This window comes from Bufo bufo, chromosome 4, assembly GCF_905171765.1.
Source record: "Bufo bufo chromosome 4, aBufBuf1.1, whole genome shotgun sequence".
NCBI lineage: Eukaryota > Metazoa > Chordata > Amphibia > Anura > Bufonidae > Bufo > Bufo bufo.
Genome location: NC_053392.1, coordinates 406718067 through 406732683, shown reverse-complemented (window position 1 = coordinate 406732683; position 14617 = coordinate 406718067). Strand labels below are relative to the sequence as shown.

Genomic DNA, 14617 nt, shown 5'->3' with positions numbered 1-14617 from the left:
GACGTTAGAAGGCTTCGAAGTTTAGAAGCAATTCTTCACATTTTTAAGAAAATTGCCAAAACCCACTTTTTAAGGACCAGTTCAGGTCTGAAGTCACTTTGTGGGGCCTACATAGTGGATACCCCCATAAATGACCCCATTGTAGAAACTACACCCCTCAAGTTACTTAAAACCGATTTTACAAACTTTGTTAACCCTTTAGGCGTTCCACAAGAATTAAAGGAAAATGGAGATCAAATTTTTAAATTTCACTTTTTTGGAAGATTTTCCATTTTATTCCAATTTCTTCTTTAACACATCAATGGTTAACAGCCAAACAAATCTCAATATTTATTACCCAGATTCTGCAGTTTACAGAAACACCCCACATGTGGTCATAAACTGCTGTATGGGCACACGGCAGGGCGCAGAAGAAAAGGAACTCCACATGGTTTTTAGATGCCATGTCCCATTTGAAGCCCCCCTGATTCACCCTTACAGTAGAAACTCCCAAAAAGTAACCCCATTTTGGAAACTAGGTAATAAGGTGCCAGTTTTATTGGTACTATTTTTGGGTACATATGATTTTTTGATCATTAATTATAACACTTTATGGGGCAAGGTGACCAAAAAATTTGTTGTTTTAGCACAGTTTTTATTTATTTATTTTTAAAGCGTTCACTTGAGGGGTTCAGTCAAGTGACATTTTTATAGAGCAGATTGTTACGGACGTGGCGATACCTAATATGTATACTTTTTCTTATTTATTAAAGTTTAAACCCAATAATAGCCTTTTTGAAACAAAAAAATTATGTTTTAATGTGTCCATGTTCTGAGAGCTATAGTTTTTTTTATTTTTTGAGAGATTTTCTTATGTAGGGGCTCATTTTTTGCGGGATGAGGTGACGGTTTTATTGGTACCATTTTGTGGGACATACGCCTTTTTGATCACTTGGTGTTGCACTTTTTGTGATGTAAGGTGACAAAAATTGCTTGTCTTGACACAGTTTTTATTTTTTTATTTTTATGGTGTTCACCCGGGGGTTTAGTTCCTGTGATATTTTTATAGAGCTGGTTTTTACTGACGCGGCAATACCTAATATGTATACCTTTTTTTATTTATTTCACTTTAACACAATTATAGCATTTTTTAAACCAAAAAAATGATGTTTTAGTGTCTCCATGTTCTAAGAGCTATAGTTTTTTTATTTTTTGAGAGATTTTCTTATGTAGGGGCTCATTTTTTGCGGGATGAGGTGACGGTTTTATTGGTACCATTTTGTGGGACATACGCCTTTTTGATCACTTGGTGTTGCACTTTTTGTGACGTAAGGTGACAAAAATGGCTTTTTTTGACAGTTATTTATTTTTATTTTTTATGGTGATTATTGGACTGGGTCTATTATGTGATATATTTATAGAGCCGACCGTCACGGACGCGGCAATACCAAATATGTCTATTTTATTTTATTTTTTCTATTTTTTTATTATTTTTTTTTATTCCTTACTTGGGGAATTTTTTTTTTACATGTGAAAACCTAATTTATTTATTTTTTTAAACATTTTATTTATATTTTTTTTATTTTACACTTTGCGTCCCCCATAAGGTCATACAAGACCTCTGGGGGACATTTAACTTCACTTTTTTTTTTTTCTTTTCACTGTTGATTTCTCCTGTAACTGGGGCTGACATAGTAGCCCCAGTTACAGGTGAAATGCACCCCCCAGAGAGGCTGTACAGCAGAATACAGAGCTGTACAGCCTCAGTGCAGGGCTGATCGAGGTCTCTGAAAGACCTCACAGCTCCTGCACTCTCCCGACTCAGGCAGTCACATGTCCTGGAGATCGTGCTGATTAGACTCCAGTGAAAACAGCTGCTGGGTGAGTGTAAATGTTCCGATCTCTCTCTCCTGCTAGCACTAATGAGAGGGAGACAGTACAAGCCTCTCTGAGCGCTGTAACTTCAGATTACAGAGCTCACAACACATGCTCTGGAGACAGCTGCTTGTCAGAGCGATCAAAAGCCTGGAGACCAGCAAAAAAGGTCTCAGGGTAAAGCTCCATGTTCTTGGCTGTCAGGAGGGAGCTTAGTCATGGAGTTTCTATGTACAGGGGCAGAGCAGAGGAGGGAAAGCTGCAGGACGTTTTAAAACGTGCTATCAGAAATAGAGATCCACCTCCTGGACGTTTATAGTCAATGGGCAGACGGGAGGTGGTTAAAAAAAAATGACATCATGTATACTTTTACACACACTAGACTATACTAATCACTTGTACATTGGAAGACATAACTAGGGTTATAATTTCAACCCTGGACTGTACTAAATCTACAGCAACACTTTCATGCCAGCCTAATGATTTTTAGAAATTAAATCTCTCGGGGTAAACTGACCAGTCTAAAATAGCTTAAGTCACTAAAACCATTGGTTTAATTCTAAGCCAAGTCCCTTATAACAACAATAATAGCTCTAATAATACTATTGTTATTCACCTGTGGACCAGATTGGTATAATTTCTCCACTCTTCGGTTTTACTTTTCATTTTCGACATATGTTTTGTGTATATCATAAAATTAAATAAGCCCCACACAAAAATGAGGCAACAAGGAGAAATTTGGTTACCAGTTTTGATATTAAAGGGAACCTGTCATCAACTTTATGCTGACATGACTGAGGGCAACATAAATTAGTGACAGAAATGCTGATTTCAGCGGTGTGTCACTCATGAGCTAAAAGTGGTTGGCGAGAATCAGCATCATAACCATCGCAGCCCGGGCCTGAAAAAGAGTCAAATATACCTGAGAAGAGTCATGGGTATTCCTAATCTCCTGCACTCTCACCCATCTGCTGATGATTGGCAGTTCTCTCCTAGAGAGAAAGGGAGAAAACTAGGTAGAAGACTCAATCATCAGCAGGTGGGAAGGGAGAGCAGGAATTCATGAATAACCATGACTCTTCTCAGGTGGCCGTGACTCTTTTCTAGGCACATTCTGCAATGATTGTGATGTTGGTTCTCGGCAACAACTTACTTTTAACTTAGAAATGACAGACTGCTGAAATCAACTCACTTGTGTCTACTTTATTCTGCCGTTAGTATGGGCAGCATAAAGATGATGACAGGTTCCCTTTAAGAATAAACTCGATATAAATATTAATCAAGAAAAGAATGAGATACTTACAAGATTTTACCATAACCTCTTTATCTAATACTTACATTGAGGAGAGAGTACATAATCCCATAAATGCCTGACTAGATTCAAGGCATGGCAATACTAAATTTATATCGTTTTTATCTCTCACTACTTAAAAAACAAACACTTGAAAAAAAATGTTTTATTGCATTGCCATATTCAGACAGCCATAACTTTTTATATTGCTGTATGACAGCTTGTTTTTTGCAGGGAGAACTGTAGTTTTTAATGGTGCCATTTTGGTACATATACCTTTTTTGATCACTTTTTATTCAGTTTTTGGGGGAAGACTGACAAAAAAGAAATAAAAGACAAATTGAGGATTTGTTTTTAATTTATTTATATTTTTCCATTATGGCATACACTGCAGGAAAAATATTTTATAGTTTGGACATTTTCAGACTGCTGTGAAATTGGGAATGAGGGCGATTTGAATTTTTTATATTTTGGCATTTGTTTTTATTTAAAAAAAAAATTCTAGTCCATTTAGGGGACTTAAACATGCAATCTTATGTTACACACATGGTGGTCATGCCATGTAGCTGGGAGATTCTGGAGCAAAGTGACTAATCTAATTTCATCAATATTAGATTGTTCCTTCCCCAAGACACTGACCTTCTGTCTGCTAGGAGATAAACCCCATAGACTTCCCTATGCCAGATTCAAACTCGCTCAATTCATACTCCTGGCAGCCAGAATCCATATCGCCTTTAAATGGCGCTCAAACTCACTATCCTTCCAAGCTGTTTTAGACAGGGTCAATAAAATATTATTATTTGAAAAGCTTTCAGCTATTCGTACTGACACATTTGCCGCCTTTGAGAAAGTTTGGGAGCCCTGGATTGCTTCCCCCCACTCTCCAGATATCCGATACATGAAATCAGAGAGAAATACTGTATTATCAGATTGATGTATGAAAATGATCCACGTTTCTCTCCACATTTGTCTATATCTCATCTAAAGGTACATTACTTATTATGATACATACCATGTATAACTCCAAGAGACATTTTTGTTTTGTGTTATTTGCTTTATCTTTTATTCATATAATTGTTTTTTTGTTCAATGTACAAAAACCCAATAAATGCTTTTTGAAACGAAACATGCAATCTTCTGATTGCATGTCCGACAGACTGCAATAGAAAACTATTGCAATCTATGGGGATTCTGACAGCTTGCCTGAGGTGTGGCTCTTCAGGCAGTTAGACATGACAGGCCTGGGCAACCTCAAAAGGCCCCAGGCAATCGACTGGAGGGAGAGGACAGAGGAAGCACCCTTCTTCTGTCTAACCCCTCAGATGCTGTGCATGCTATTGACCGCAGCATCTGAAGGGTTGTTGCTGATCCCAATAATTGTGAATGGGGGGCCTGCTGTATTACATATGCGTATGGTAAGCCTGTAAGAATGCTCTATATATACACTTTACTACAATGTAAAGTTAAGTCGTGGTGTGTGTTAAGAGTTAAATTTTAAAAAGTAACTTACTAAGGTTTCACACGTGACATAGCAATCTGGCAGGCTGTCCCAGCAGAGAAGAGCCTGTCTGAGTTTCCTGGAACTCGCATTATAGTGCTGCTTGCCTGCCAGACCCCATTGATGCTGGTATTTGGCCGGTCAAACATTGCTGCATGTAACGGTTTTTGTCCAGCAAAGAACAGCCTGCTGGATGGCTATGCTGCATGTGTGAAAGTAGCCTGACAAGTTTCAAGTTGAGAAAAGTTAAAAAAATATTATACTCTTGGTGTTTGGGGACAGAAATGTGTAAAGTGTGGTGATCATTAGCTTTGACCATTGTATATACAGAAACTGAACAACATGAGAGCATAAAAGCATTTCAAAAGAATTGCAATTAAATTCTTACTTTTTTTTTATTCTCCTCACATTTAATGGATATTAAACTATACAAGGTTGCCTTATAGCTTGTATCCTTAGTCCTGATTCAATTCTTGGTGGATACTGACTACAAATAAATTCATCTGTAGTGTGGTTCAGTGGAAGCAGCTGCAACCTTTTTCAGATCACACAACAGGCTGCAGTGCCTGAAAAGACCCAATTTTAGCAACTGCATTAAGAAAGTAAGAACTGAAGACAAATTACAGGGAAAAGGGGTGAGTGGTAGGAAGAAGTGGGCTGCCTCACTGTATGACACCACAATTTCACAGCAGGAGGAAAGGTGGCGAGTGAATGCCACAATGCACTTGATATGATGAGGCTGTGAACAAACAGGAGTAAAGACTAGTGTTTGTGGGAGATATCAAACTGGTATTGCATTTTTAAAGGAATCATCAGGAAACAATAGATGCAAATGAAAAAATAATTTATCAAACGGTTACCTAAAACCTAGCCATAAATAAGTGAAGGTTCAGTTTTGCACTTAAAAATTCCATACCAAATGGCCTTCTAAAACCTGGTTAATTAGGACAAAGGGCCCACATCCTCCTGGTACTCAGTGTTCCCCAACTCCAGCCCTCGGGGCCCACCTTCCGGTCAGGTTTTCAGGATTTCCTTAGTATTGAGCAGGTGATACAATTAGTGCTGATGCATCAGGACTTACTTCAGGCATTCCTTCTGTGGGATATTCTCAAATCCTGACCGGTAGGTGGGCCCTGAGGACTGGAGTTGGGGAACACTGCTCTAAATGAACAGTCAAGTAGGCCAAAATAGTGTAAATCCTTACTTCACTTGAGGAAGGAGATTGAGAATTAAAATGTAGAGGTGGGATAGCATTGTAAGTCCCAGCCAGGAAACAGCAGAACGCTCTGCTGTTTCAGTAGCTCTCATTGCCGTGCATGAGAGCTACTGAAACAGTGTAGTACAACAAGCTATGCTGTTTGAGTTAGAGAAACAGCATAGATTGCTCTACTATGATGTTTCAGTAGCTTTCATGCACAAAAATGAGAGCTACTGAAACCGTGCCAGAGCACTCTGCTGTTTCCCTGCTGGAAGGTGGTCACAACTGTGTGTCATCTTGCCTTAGTAACTGTGAGATGAGACAACCCCTTTAAGGCTGCACATTCACATGGCTGTACTTTATTCCATTGGTTTAATCACATACTGATGCTAGAAGATGGATACTGATCTTCTAGTAATCTTCTCCCAGCTCCCATTTCATAACAGATAATACAATATGGCCAATTGACTGTGTGATGATTTAAGCAGAGATAATCATGCATTATGCAGACACAATTTAAATGGTGAATGCGATGGCCATCCTATGAAAAAAAAATAATACATAAGCCATGTGTGCTGCCATTCAAGTGAACTGGGCTAGAGCTACAATACTAGACACAACCCCTGGACATCATCTTCAATGAGTGATCCTACAAGTGTTTTTAAATTTGCACTGTAATACCTCCAACTTCCGAACTTACCCTAGTACAGGCATCCAAGAGATTTTGAAGTTTGTAAAAAATTTTATATGCAATATTGACTATAGGCACAAAATATTTGCCAACATTTTCCAGTTAACTCCAATAATTTAAAAAAGGAAAAAAACTAAGGCTACTTTCACACTCACGTTTGATGCGGATCAGTCATTGATCTGCACAGACGGATGCGTTCAGATAATACAACCGTCTGCATCCGTTCAGAACAGATCCGTTCGTATTAACTTTAACATGGCCACGGATCCGTCTTGTACACCATTGAAAGTCAATGGAAGACGGATCAGTTTTCTATTGTGTAAGATTGTGTCATAGAAAACGGATCCGACCCCATTGACTTAAATTGTGTGTCAGAACGGATCTGTTTGGCTCAGTTTCGTCAGACGGACACCAAAACGCCGCAAGCAGCATTTTTGTGTCTGCCTCCAAATAGGAATGTAGACAGAACGGAGGCAAACTGATGCATTCGGAGCAGATCCTTTTCTATTCAGAATGCATTAGGGCAAAACTGATCCGTTTTGGACCGCTTGTGAGAGTCCTGAACGGATCTCACAAACGGAAAGCCAAAATGCCAGTGTGAAAGTAGCCTAACCTGAGCAAATTTTCACTTGTAAAACACATAGCCACTTTGTATTTTCCAGATATAGACAATCGGTTATACATGAAAATTCTCATTACATGTGCAGATGATGCATAGGTGTCCAATTTCCTACTTGTCCTCAAATGAGGTAAGAATATCAGAGGACATACCACTATACACTATTACTAATGTACAAATATAATTGCATACATGTCACAAAATCAAAAGCTTATGTAATAGTTGACCACCAGGTGTACAGATCATTGTATTAATTATTGTAGATGTAGTGTACAGTTAAAGATTATATTAACTTAAAGGAGTTGTCCAGGATTTGGAAACATGTCTGTTTACTTCCAGAAATACTAGCACACAAATGCTGTGGACAGGTGTGGCACTGTTTTTTGTGGAAAAGCAGCCATATTTTTTTTTAATGATGGCATCCCCTTGACTCTCATGACCAGCAAAATTTGTTTTATGCATTAGAACCCTTTCACACACTTCAGATTTTTTTTTTCCTAACTCGAATTTCATGCATTTTCATGGGGTTTTTTTTTAAAGCATTTTGGCATATATTTTTTTTGGGCAGAATTGTAAAATGTTTACTGCTGTTTTTCAAGGTCTATAGAGAAAACTATTGAAAAATGTGAAACCTACAGTACGCTGCATATAAAAACCCCACACTAAAAAAGTTACAAGTGTATGTACTGCATTTCATGTTGTACTATGGACTTTAAAGGGGTTGTCTTACTTCAGCAAATGTCATTCATCATGAAAAAAAGAAAATGCATTAATCCAGCAAAGAAGTAAATATGGCCAATACATTATTAAGTGACTTTGTCTACATGATAAATGCCATTTGCTGAAGTAAGCCATCCCCTTTAATGTAACATCTGGTAACCAATGAACTCTAAAAAAAAAACAGCCATGAAAAAGGTGTCGTTTTCCAGAAATTGCCCTGGGGAAGAAACCAGCCCTGGTGGTGATTTTTACTGTAACAAACGGGTAAACACCTTTAAAGATTTCAGTTTGCAAAGGTAATTAAGTCAAGTAGCACAATAATAATTTCATATTATTAAATATAAATATGTAAGGAAAGGTACAGTCAAGAGGAAAAAAAAAACAAAGTACACCCAAATTGAATAAAAAATAAATAAATAAATAAACACCACATCTGTACCTTAGGAGGTCTTAAAGTTAGGCCTCATGCACACGACCGTTGTTTTTGTCCGCGTCCGAGCCGCACATTTGGCTCGAGCGCGGACCCATTCACTTCAATGGGGCCGCAAAAGATGCGGACAGCACTCCGTGTGCTGTCCGCATCCGTTGCTCCGTTCCGCGGCCCCGCAAAAAAATATAACATGTCCTATTCTTGTCCGCAAAACGGACAAGAATAGGCAGTTATATCAATGGCCGCCCGTTCCGTAAATTGCGGAAGGCACACGGGCGGCTTCTGTTTTTTGCGGACCGCAAAAAACAGCACGGTCGTGTGCATGAGGCCTTAGGTGAATACAACCACGGATGAAAACCACAAGACAAATTAATCAATGTCAATTTTTTATCAAAAGCTACGCTGTTTGATGAAAATTTAAATTCACAAGTTGTCGCAGAAAAGTCGGGCAACAATTTTTATAATAATAGTTAGGCCTCATGCACATGGCCGTTGTGTGGCCATTCATTGCATTGGGGACGCATTCTGCTTCTAGTAGTGCTTCTGTGCCTCCGTTTCGTACAGCAGCTCCAGATTGCAGACCCATTTAAGTGAATCAGTCCGCATTCGTGATGCGGGAAGCACACAGCCGTTGCCCACATATTGCGGACCCGCTGTTTGCAGGCCGGGCAACGGCCGCGTGCATGTGCCCTTAATAGTGGCGCACAGAGACATGCTATGACTGCGACATGATTCACAAAAAATGCATCCAACCTGTCGCATCATTATATAAAATGTTGCGTGACTTTGGTGCCTTTAGGTCCCGCGACACGTCGCAATGTAGTCATACTTTTTTTGTCACGTGACTGATGCATGACAAAAGTTTAGGACAGTACAATTAGAAAAAGACTGAACAAGTTTGGCTGGTTTGGAAGGGTTGCCAGGAGAAAGCCTCTTTTGAAAAACATGGCAGCACTGTATACGTTTGCAAAAGCTGCATCTGAACAATCAAACTTCCGGAAAAATGTTTTTTGGACAGATGTCAAAAAAGTGCCACCTTTAGAGAAAACCAAATACAACATATCAGAAAAAACACCTCATGCCAACTGTAAATCTTGGTGGTGGAAGAGTGATGTTTGGGTTGCAGCCAAAGCGCAATGAGTCAACCATGAACCACTCTGCATACCAAAGTAGTGAAATGTGAGGTCATCTAACCAACTGCTTAAGCCTGGCGGGAAAAGGAGTCATGCAACAGGACAATGATCTCCACAACATCAGCCAACCTACAACAGAATGGCTGAAAAAGAACAGAGTTGCTGCAATGCTGCAGTCAAAGTCTAGACCTCAATCCAATTGAAATGCTGTGGTGTGACACTAAGAGAGATATGCATAAAAAAATGCCCACCGAACTCAATAAACTGAACCAAGTTGTAAAGAGGGGTCATAAAATCCTCCAGGACAATGAGTCATTTCTCACATGGCGCTTTCGTTTTTGTTGAATAAATAAGGACACAATGGGATCTGTTGCGTGTTGTCTCAGGTTGTATTTACCTAATTGTAAGGCCTTCTAAGGACTAGATTTTATTTAGTATGTCCTATGTCATAGGACATATTTGTTTTTCTCAAGACTGCAGTGTTTAGTGCCTGAAAGTGTGCAATATGTGAGGACCAATCAGAATGATTTCATTGTCAGATATTTAATATTAAAAAGTTGAGTAAAACTAGTGTGAGGAGCTAAAAAGCACTTCTGCGAGTATGTTATTTCAGAGGAGACAAAAATACTCACTTGACTTGCAGAGAGCAACAAGGAAGGAGAGTGTGGCATTAGTAATGCAAAGGCTGGAAAGGCAAGTGGCAAGACACTATGCCTAGTGAAAAACATTTTGTTCCCATCTCTACTGGCACATACTGGCAATACATAAGGCCAGGTTGATCAAGCTATATTTAAAAGTAATGTGCAGAAGGTCAGCCGACAAACAATATTAAAAGCCGACAAAAAGTAATGCAGTGTTATCTGTGGTCACGCTCTTTAGTGTTAGTGTCTAACCCAAGACTTTACATTCTTGTTGTCTTTCTAGATCATACCTTAATAAAACATACAATGTTAATAAACAGACAAAGTCCAGAGTTAGTATCTTGGTATTATAACATTTATTAAAATAATGCTATGGGGTTAATAAGAAACAGCAAAGAACCAAAGAATTAAAATGCAAGCCATGTAAAAACCCAACTAAAACCCAGTATGTCTAATGTCATCCAGTCGCTAACTAGAAGCCAAGAAAGACAACACTCCCAATATAATAAAGTACTGCAAAACAATTGGCAATTTTAGTTATCAAAATTGTGGGGTTTGCATTTTGTATCCTTTTTCTCAATCAGGAAAAGTTCCATTTGAATGTTATATAACATACATATAAAACAAGATAGAAAAATACATTATAAACTTGTAACAATGGCTGTAAATACATTATTTTACATTTTAGGCAAAGGTTGGTTATGATACATACATAGCATGAAACTACTAAGGTTATAAAGAATAGACAAATACGTTTCATCTATACGGTTACATATCAGCGACACTCCCCATCTAAACACTCGAAAAAATAAAATATATAATACTGTCAAAGAAAAAAAAAAAGACTGAAAAAAACTAATTATAAAGAAAACATAAAAATCATAATACTGAGATCAAAAGGCATTCAGAGATTTCAATAGTCTTTTATATTAAAGTTGACCTATTTGTTCCTAAGTTTGTTCATAGCAATTCTGACTCACATAAGTCTATTTAATAGACTTTCACACTATCCACCTCTCCCAAAAAAAAATCTAAAGTCATCTAAGAATAAATGGTCCAGGTTTATCACAACTGAGATGAATCTGGATCAAATACTGATTTTTAAACGGTTTGATCTCTCTAAATGCAAAAAAGTGTTTCAAAATTGTTCAAAACCATTCCCTGGAAAGGGAAGAAACAAAAATAAACTGATATACTGTATATATTGACCAGGAAGACAAAGCTGGTGGCATGGGGATTAAAAAGGTAGATGTTGACTAGGAAAGCATGAATGTCTGTTGCATAGTAAATCAACTGAGAATTCGTTCCAGTGAGATGGGAGACTAGGTCACCACAAAGGTGCTTGAAATCTAAAAGCTCTAGGCTTGAGTGCTGACCTTTAATTGGGACTGCATAATACACTACACAGAGGGCAGGGCTGACAATACTGGGAACAAATACCTCAGAAAATTGCCACATTTGTAACAGAACAAAATTACTTAAGAATGTTACATATGCAGCAACATTTTACAAAACTGTTCAATAGACACAGGAGATTGGCAATACTAAAATGTAGTTGGCATAAGGTACAGGCAACAAAGTTATGACTTATGAAAAGCTTTTTGTGGCAATCAGTTAAGTTCTTAATACAATATTGTACTGGGCGACTGAATTATACAGCTTAACGGAATTTTAGAATTTCTCATACTGCTTGAGGCCTATCCAAACTTGCTTGGCAACATGCTAAAGGCCAATTGACCGTGACGTAAATAAAAAGGAATAAACCTAGAAAAAAAAAAAAAAAAAACACAGGACTAAATGACCATGGAGAAAAATAAGGCACTTTCTTTTCTTTAGACACAGATATTGAAACTAAAGAAAGAGAAAAAAGGTGAAGGAGAAAAACAAAGAGACAAAAAGGCTCTTTTTTGGTCTTATTCCTTGACTACCACCAAAACAAAAGCATTCAATGCAATAGAGGGTTGTTTTTTAATTTTTTTTTGTTTTTCCTTTTTTTTTTATAACACTTGAAAGTATAAAATGCTACATTTCCAAAAATATATTTTTTTCTGCACCAGCACCCTTGTATAGTAAAAGTATCTACTTTTTGTTCATGTTTTCAACGCACTACACTTGTATCTACAATTTCAATACAATTATACAGCAAATAGGCAAGCATGGCTTTTACATCCTTAAATTATTTTTTTTCTATACAGGGAGGTGTAAAACATATTTGAACAGTTTGCCCAGTAATGTGATACATAATGCATGTACCTTGTTAAAATATTTTAATATTTGAGGCTTTGTGACTAACATTTTATTAATTGCATCACAAAATTTGTGTGCACATAATGCTGCAGTATTAATTTTTATAGCAGGGTAAAAAGTTTACAACTTAATGTCATGGCACCCTTATAAGTTTAATAAATTTGGCAGGTGATCATCACAAATAAAAGAAACTGCAAAGTTGACACTGTGAGGGTACTGTAGCGACTAGAGTAATTGATCATTTTAATATTTTTTTAAATATATAAAATCACTTCACCAGTGAAATCCCTGACCAATCAGGTTCATGCATGATGCATCATCACAACACAGTACATTCAGCTTTATACTTCACTATACGAGAGAAAAAACAAACAAAATAGAGTTCCCTAGGAGTCTCTCACAGTAACTGCCTCTGTCATTGGTAGTTGAGGATCAGTTGTCTTGCCAGTACTGTAGGTGAAGCCTTGATACCGTTCGTTTGGTTAGGACACTAGAATATGATCAGTGCGACGGGTTGAATTGGACCTTATTGCTTTACTACAATTCAGTGCAGATACTATAATCACTTTCACCCAATCAGGGAAAGAAAAACAAATGCAAAAATGTTGAGTTGGAAGATAACCATTTTTCTGTGTCTTTTGTTAGATGGTAAGACGAACGGACAAGAGCCTCAGCTTGCTGCACTGAGGACAGGCAAGCAGAGGCGTTTACCAGTTAACTGATCAGCAGGCAGGCATGGTCAGGTCATCATTGGGTGAAGAATTCAGAGGTCAGAAGGTCATAGGTTAGTTGCCGGTGGCGGCTGGGTGGTTAGAAACAAAAAAAATAAAAAATGAAAAAATAAATAAAAAAATAAAAAAAAGAAAGAAAAGATAGAGAAGAGATTAGTTTCAGCTAGTGACTGCTTAATGACAACATGAAAAACTAATCACAACTAATAAAAAAACAAGCATGTTTAATACTGACATACTGATTGACACCATCTACAGAATGCAAAAAAATCATGACACCAAGTATCATGATTTGAATGTGTGAAGGAGGAGCCCACGCCAATAAAACTGGTTAACAAGTAGAAAAAATTGAAATAAAACACGACTAAGGGCTAATGGTTAGTAGCAGTCGGAAATTTGAGACAATGAATCAGCTCGGAACTCAGAAAGAAATTTTCAGACAGTCAGTGCACACAATCAGTATCTGACTGCTATTAAGCATTAGTACTCCCCAATTCTGCAAGCATTGAAGCATCTAATATTAATGATGATGTGATTATTAACTTGGATTAGAGTAATGGATCTAAAGATTTTTTTAAGCAAAAATTAAATGAAGAAAAGAAAATCAATGTCTTGATATAAACTAGGGCCAAACAAGATAGTTTTTGTTCAATAAATTTTATTGCTCTTTTCTATTTACAGACACAAAATATCTTGGCCTCATAATACAAAGCAATAATAAACTCTGGTCTAGCACAGCAGGCGTCATCATGTGAACCAGGAATGGCTAACACTATTGCTACTGGCAGCATTTCCAGTTGAAAATACTAATTTACACAATATAGGGCACATATAAAATGCATTTGTATGTAAACACTGTAAAAGTCCTGGCTTTTTTATATCTAGACTCAAAAATTTTGAAGTACATAAAAAAAACAACAACACAATAATCTAATATGCTAATAAAGCATTTTATAACTACAAACAGGCCTCTAATTTCAAAGCTAATACTCTGCAAATACAATAAAATCTGACATTTCATATACATTCCTGCATTATATTTTTATATTTCATACGCCATCTGTAAATACTATTTTCTTTTTTTGAAAAAAATAAAATAAAAATTACAGTAAAACATAAAAAAAAGTTCTCAAGTGGAAAGTTAAAATTCCCAGTGTTCTTGAGCTCTTCCTTCCTCAGTAACCAACAATCTCCTTCACTAAACTTGGTCCACTTAACAGTAGTATGTTTTAAGACTCTTTCAACAGCTTTACTATATATTATGAGGTTTCGTTTGCTTATACTGTACTGTTGCCATCAAGACTAAAGCAGAGGAGATGTAGACTAGACGTTTTCAGTGCAAAGTCAGATTTGTGGCATTTCGTAAAATGAAATCCAGTAGGTTCACAGATAGCTTAGCCTTAAAGACCACGCATCAGTTGGTCAACAAACAGAAAGACAAAACATCTCTTGAGTTAATCAGATTCCCTTCCAAAATCTTAAGTTTTACTTAGGAACATGAAAACCTAACCGTGTTCTCTTTAGTTCTTAATCAGAACTATGAGAATTGCTTAAAAAATAATTG

The 14617-nt window shown here is 37.2% G+C and overlaps 1 protein-coding gene and 1 long non-coding RNA gene across 5 annotated transcripts in view; both read right to left on the bottom strand.

Moving 5' to 3' along the window:
* Positions 1-4618: 4618 nt before the first annotated feature.
* Positions 4619-6760, bottom strand: LOC120998578. The gene is made up of 2 exons (XR_005778435.1): positions 5801-6760; positions 4619-5577 (listed from the first exon to the last, which is right to left on the bottom strand). It is a non-coding gene; the product is annotated as an uncharacterized LOC120998578 (long non-coding RNA).
* A 1928-nt stretch (positions 6761-8688) lies between these two features.
* Positions 8689-14617, bottom strand: part of QKI (QKI, KH domain containing RNA binding) — a 188080-nt gene continuing 182151 nt past the window's right edge. For 3 of the 4 annotated variants that reach the window (XM_040429286.1, XM_040429287.1, XM_040429289.1), the window contains exon 8: positions 8689-13124. In XM_040429286.1, the coding sequence (XP_040285220.1) occupies positions 13108-13124 (17 nt within the window). In that variant the 3' untranslated portion in view covers positions 8689-13107. The remainder of the gene's footprint in view (positions 13125-14617) is intronic. The other variant, XR_005778434.1, reaches the window with a different exon arrangement.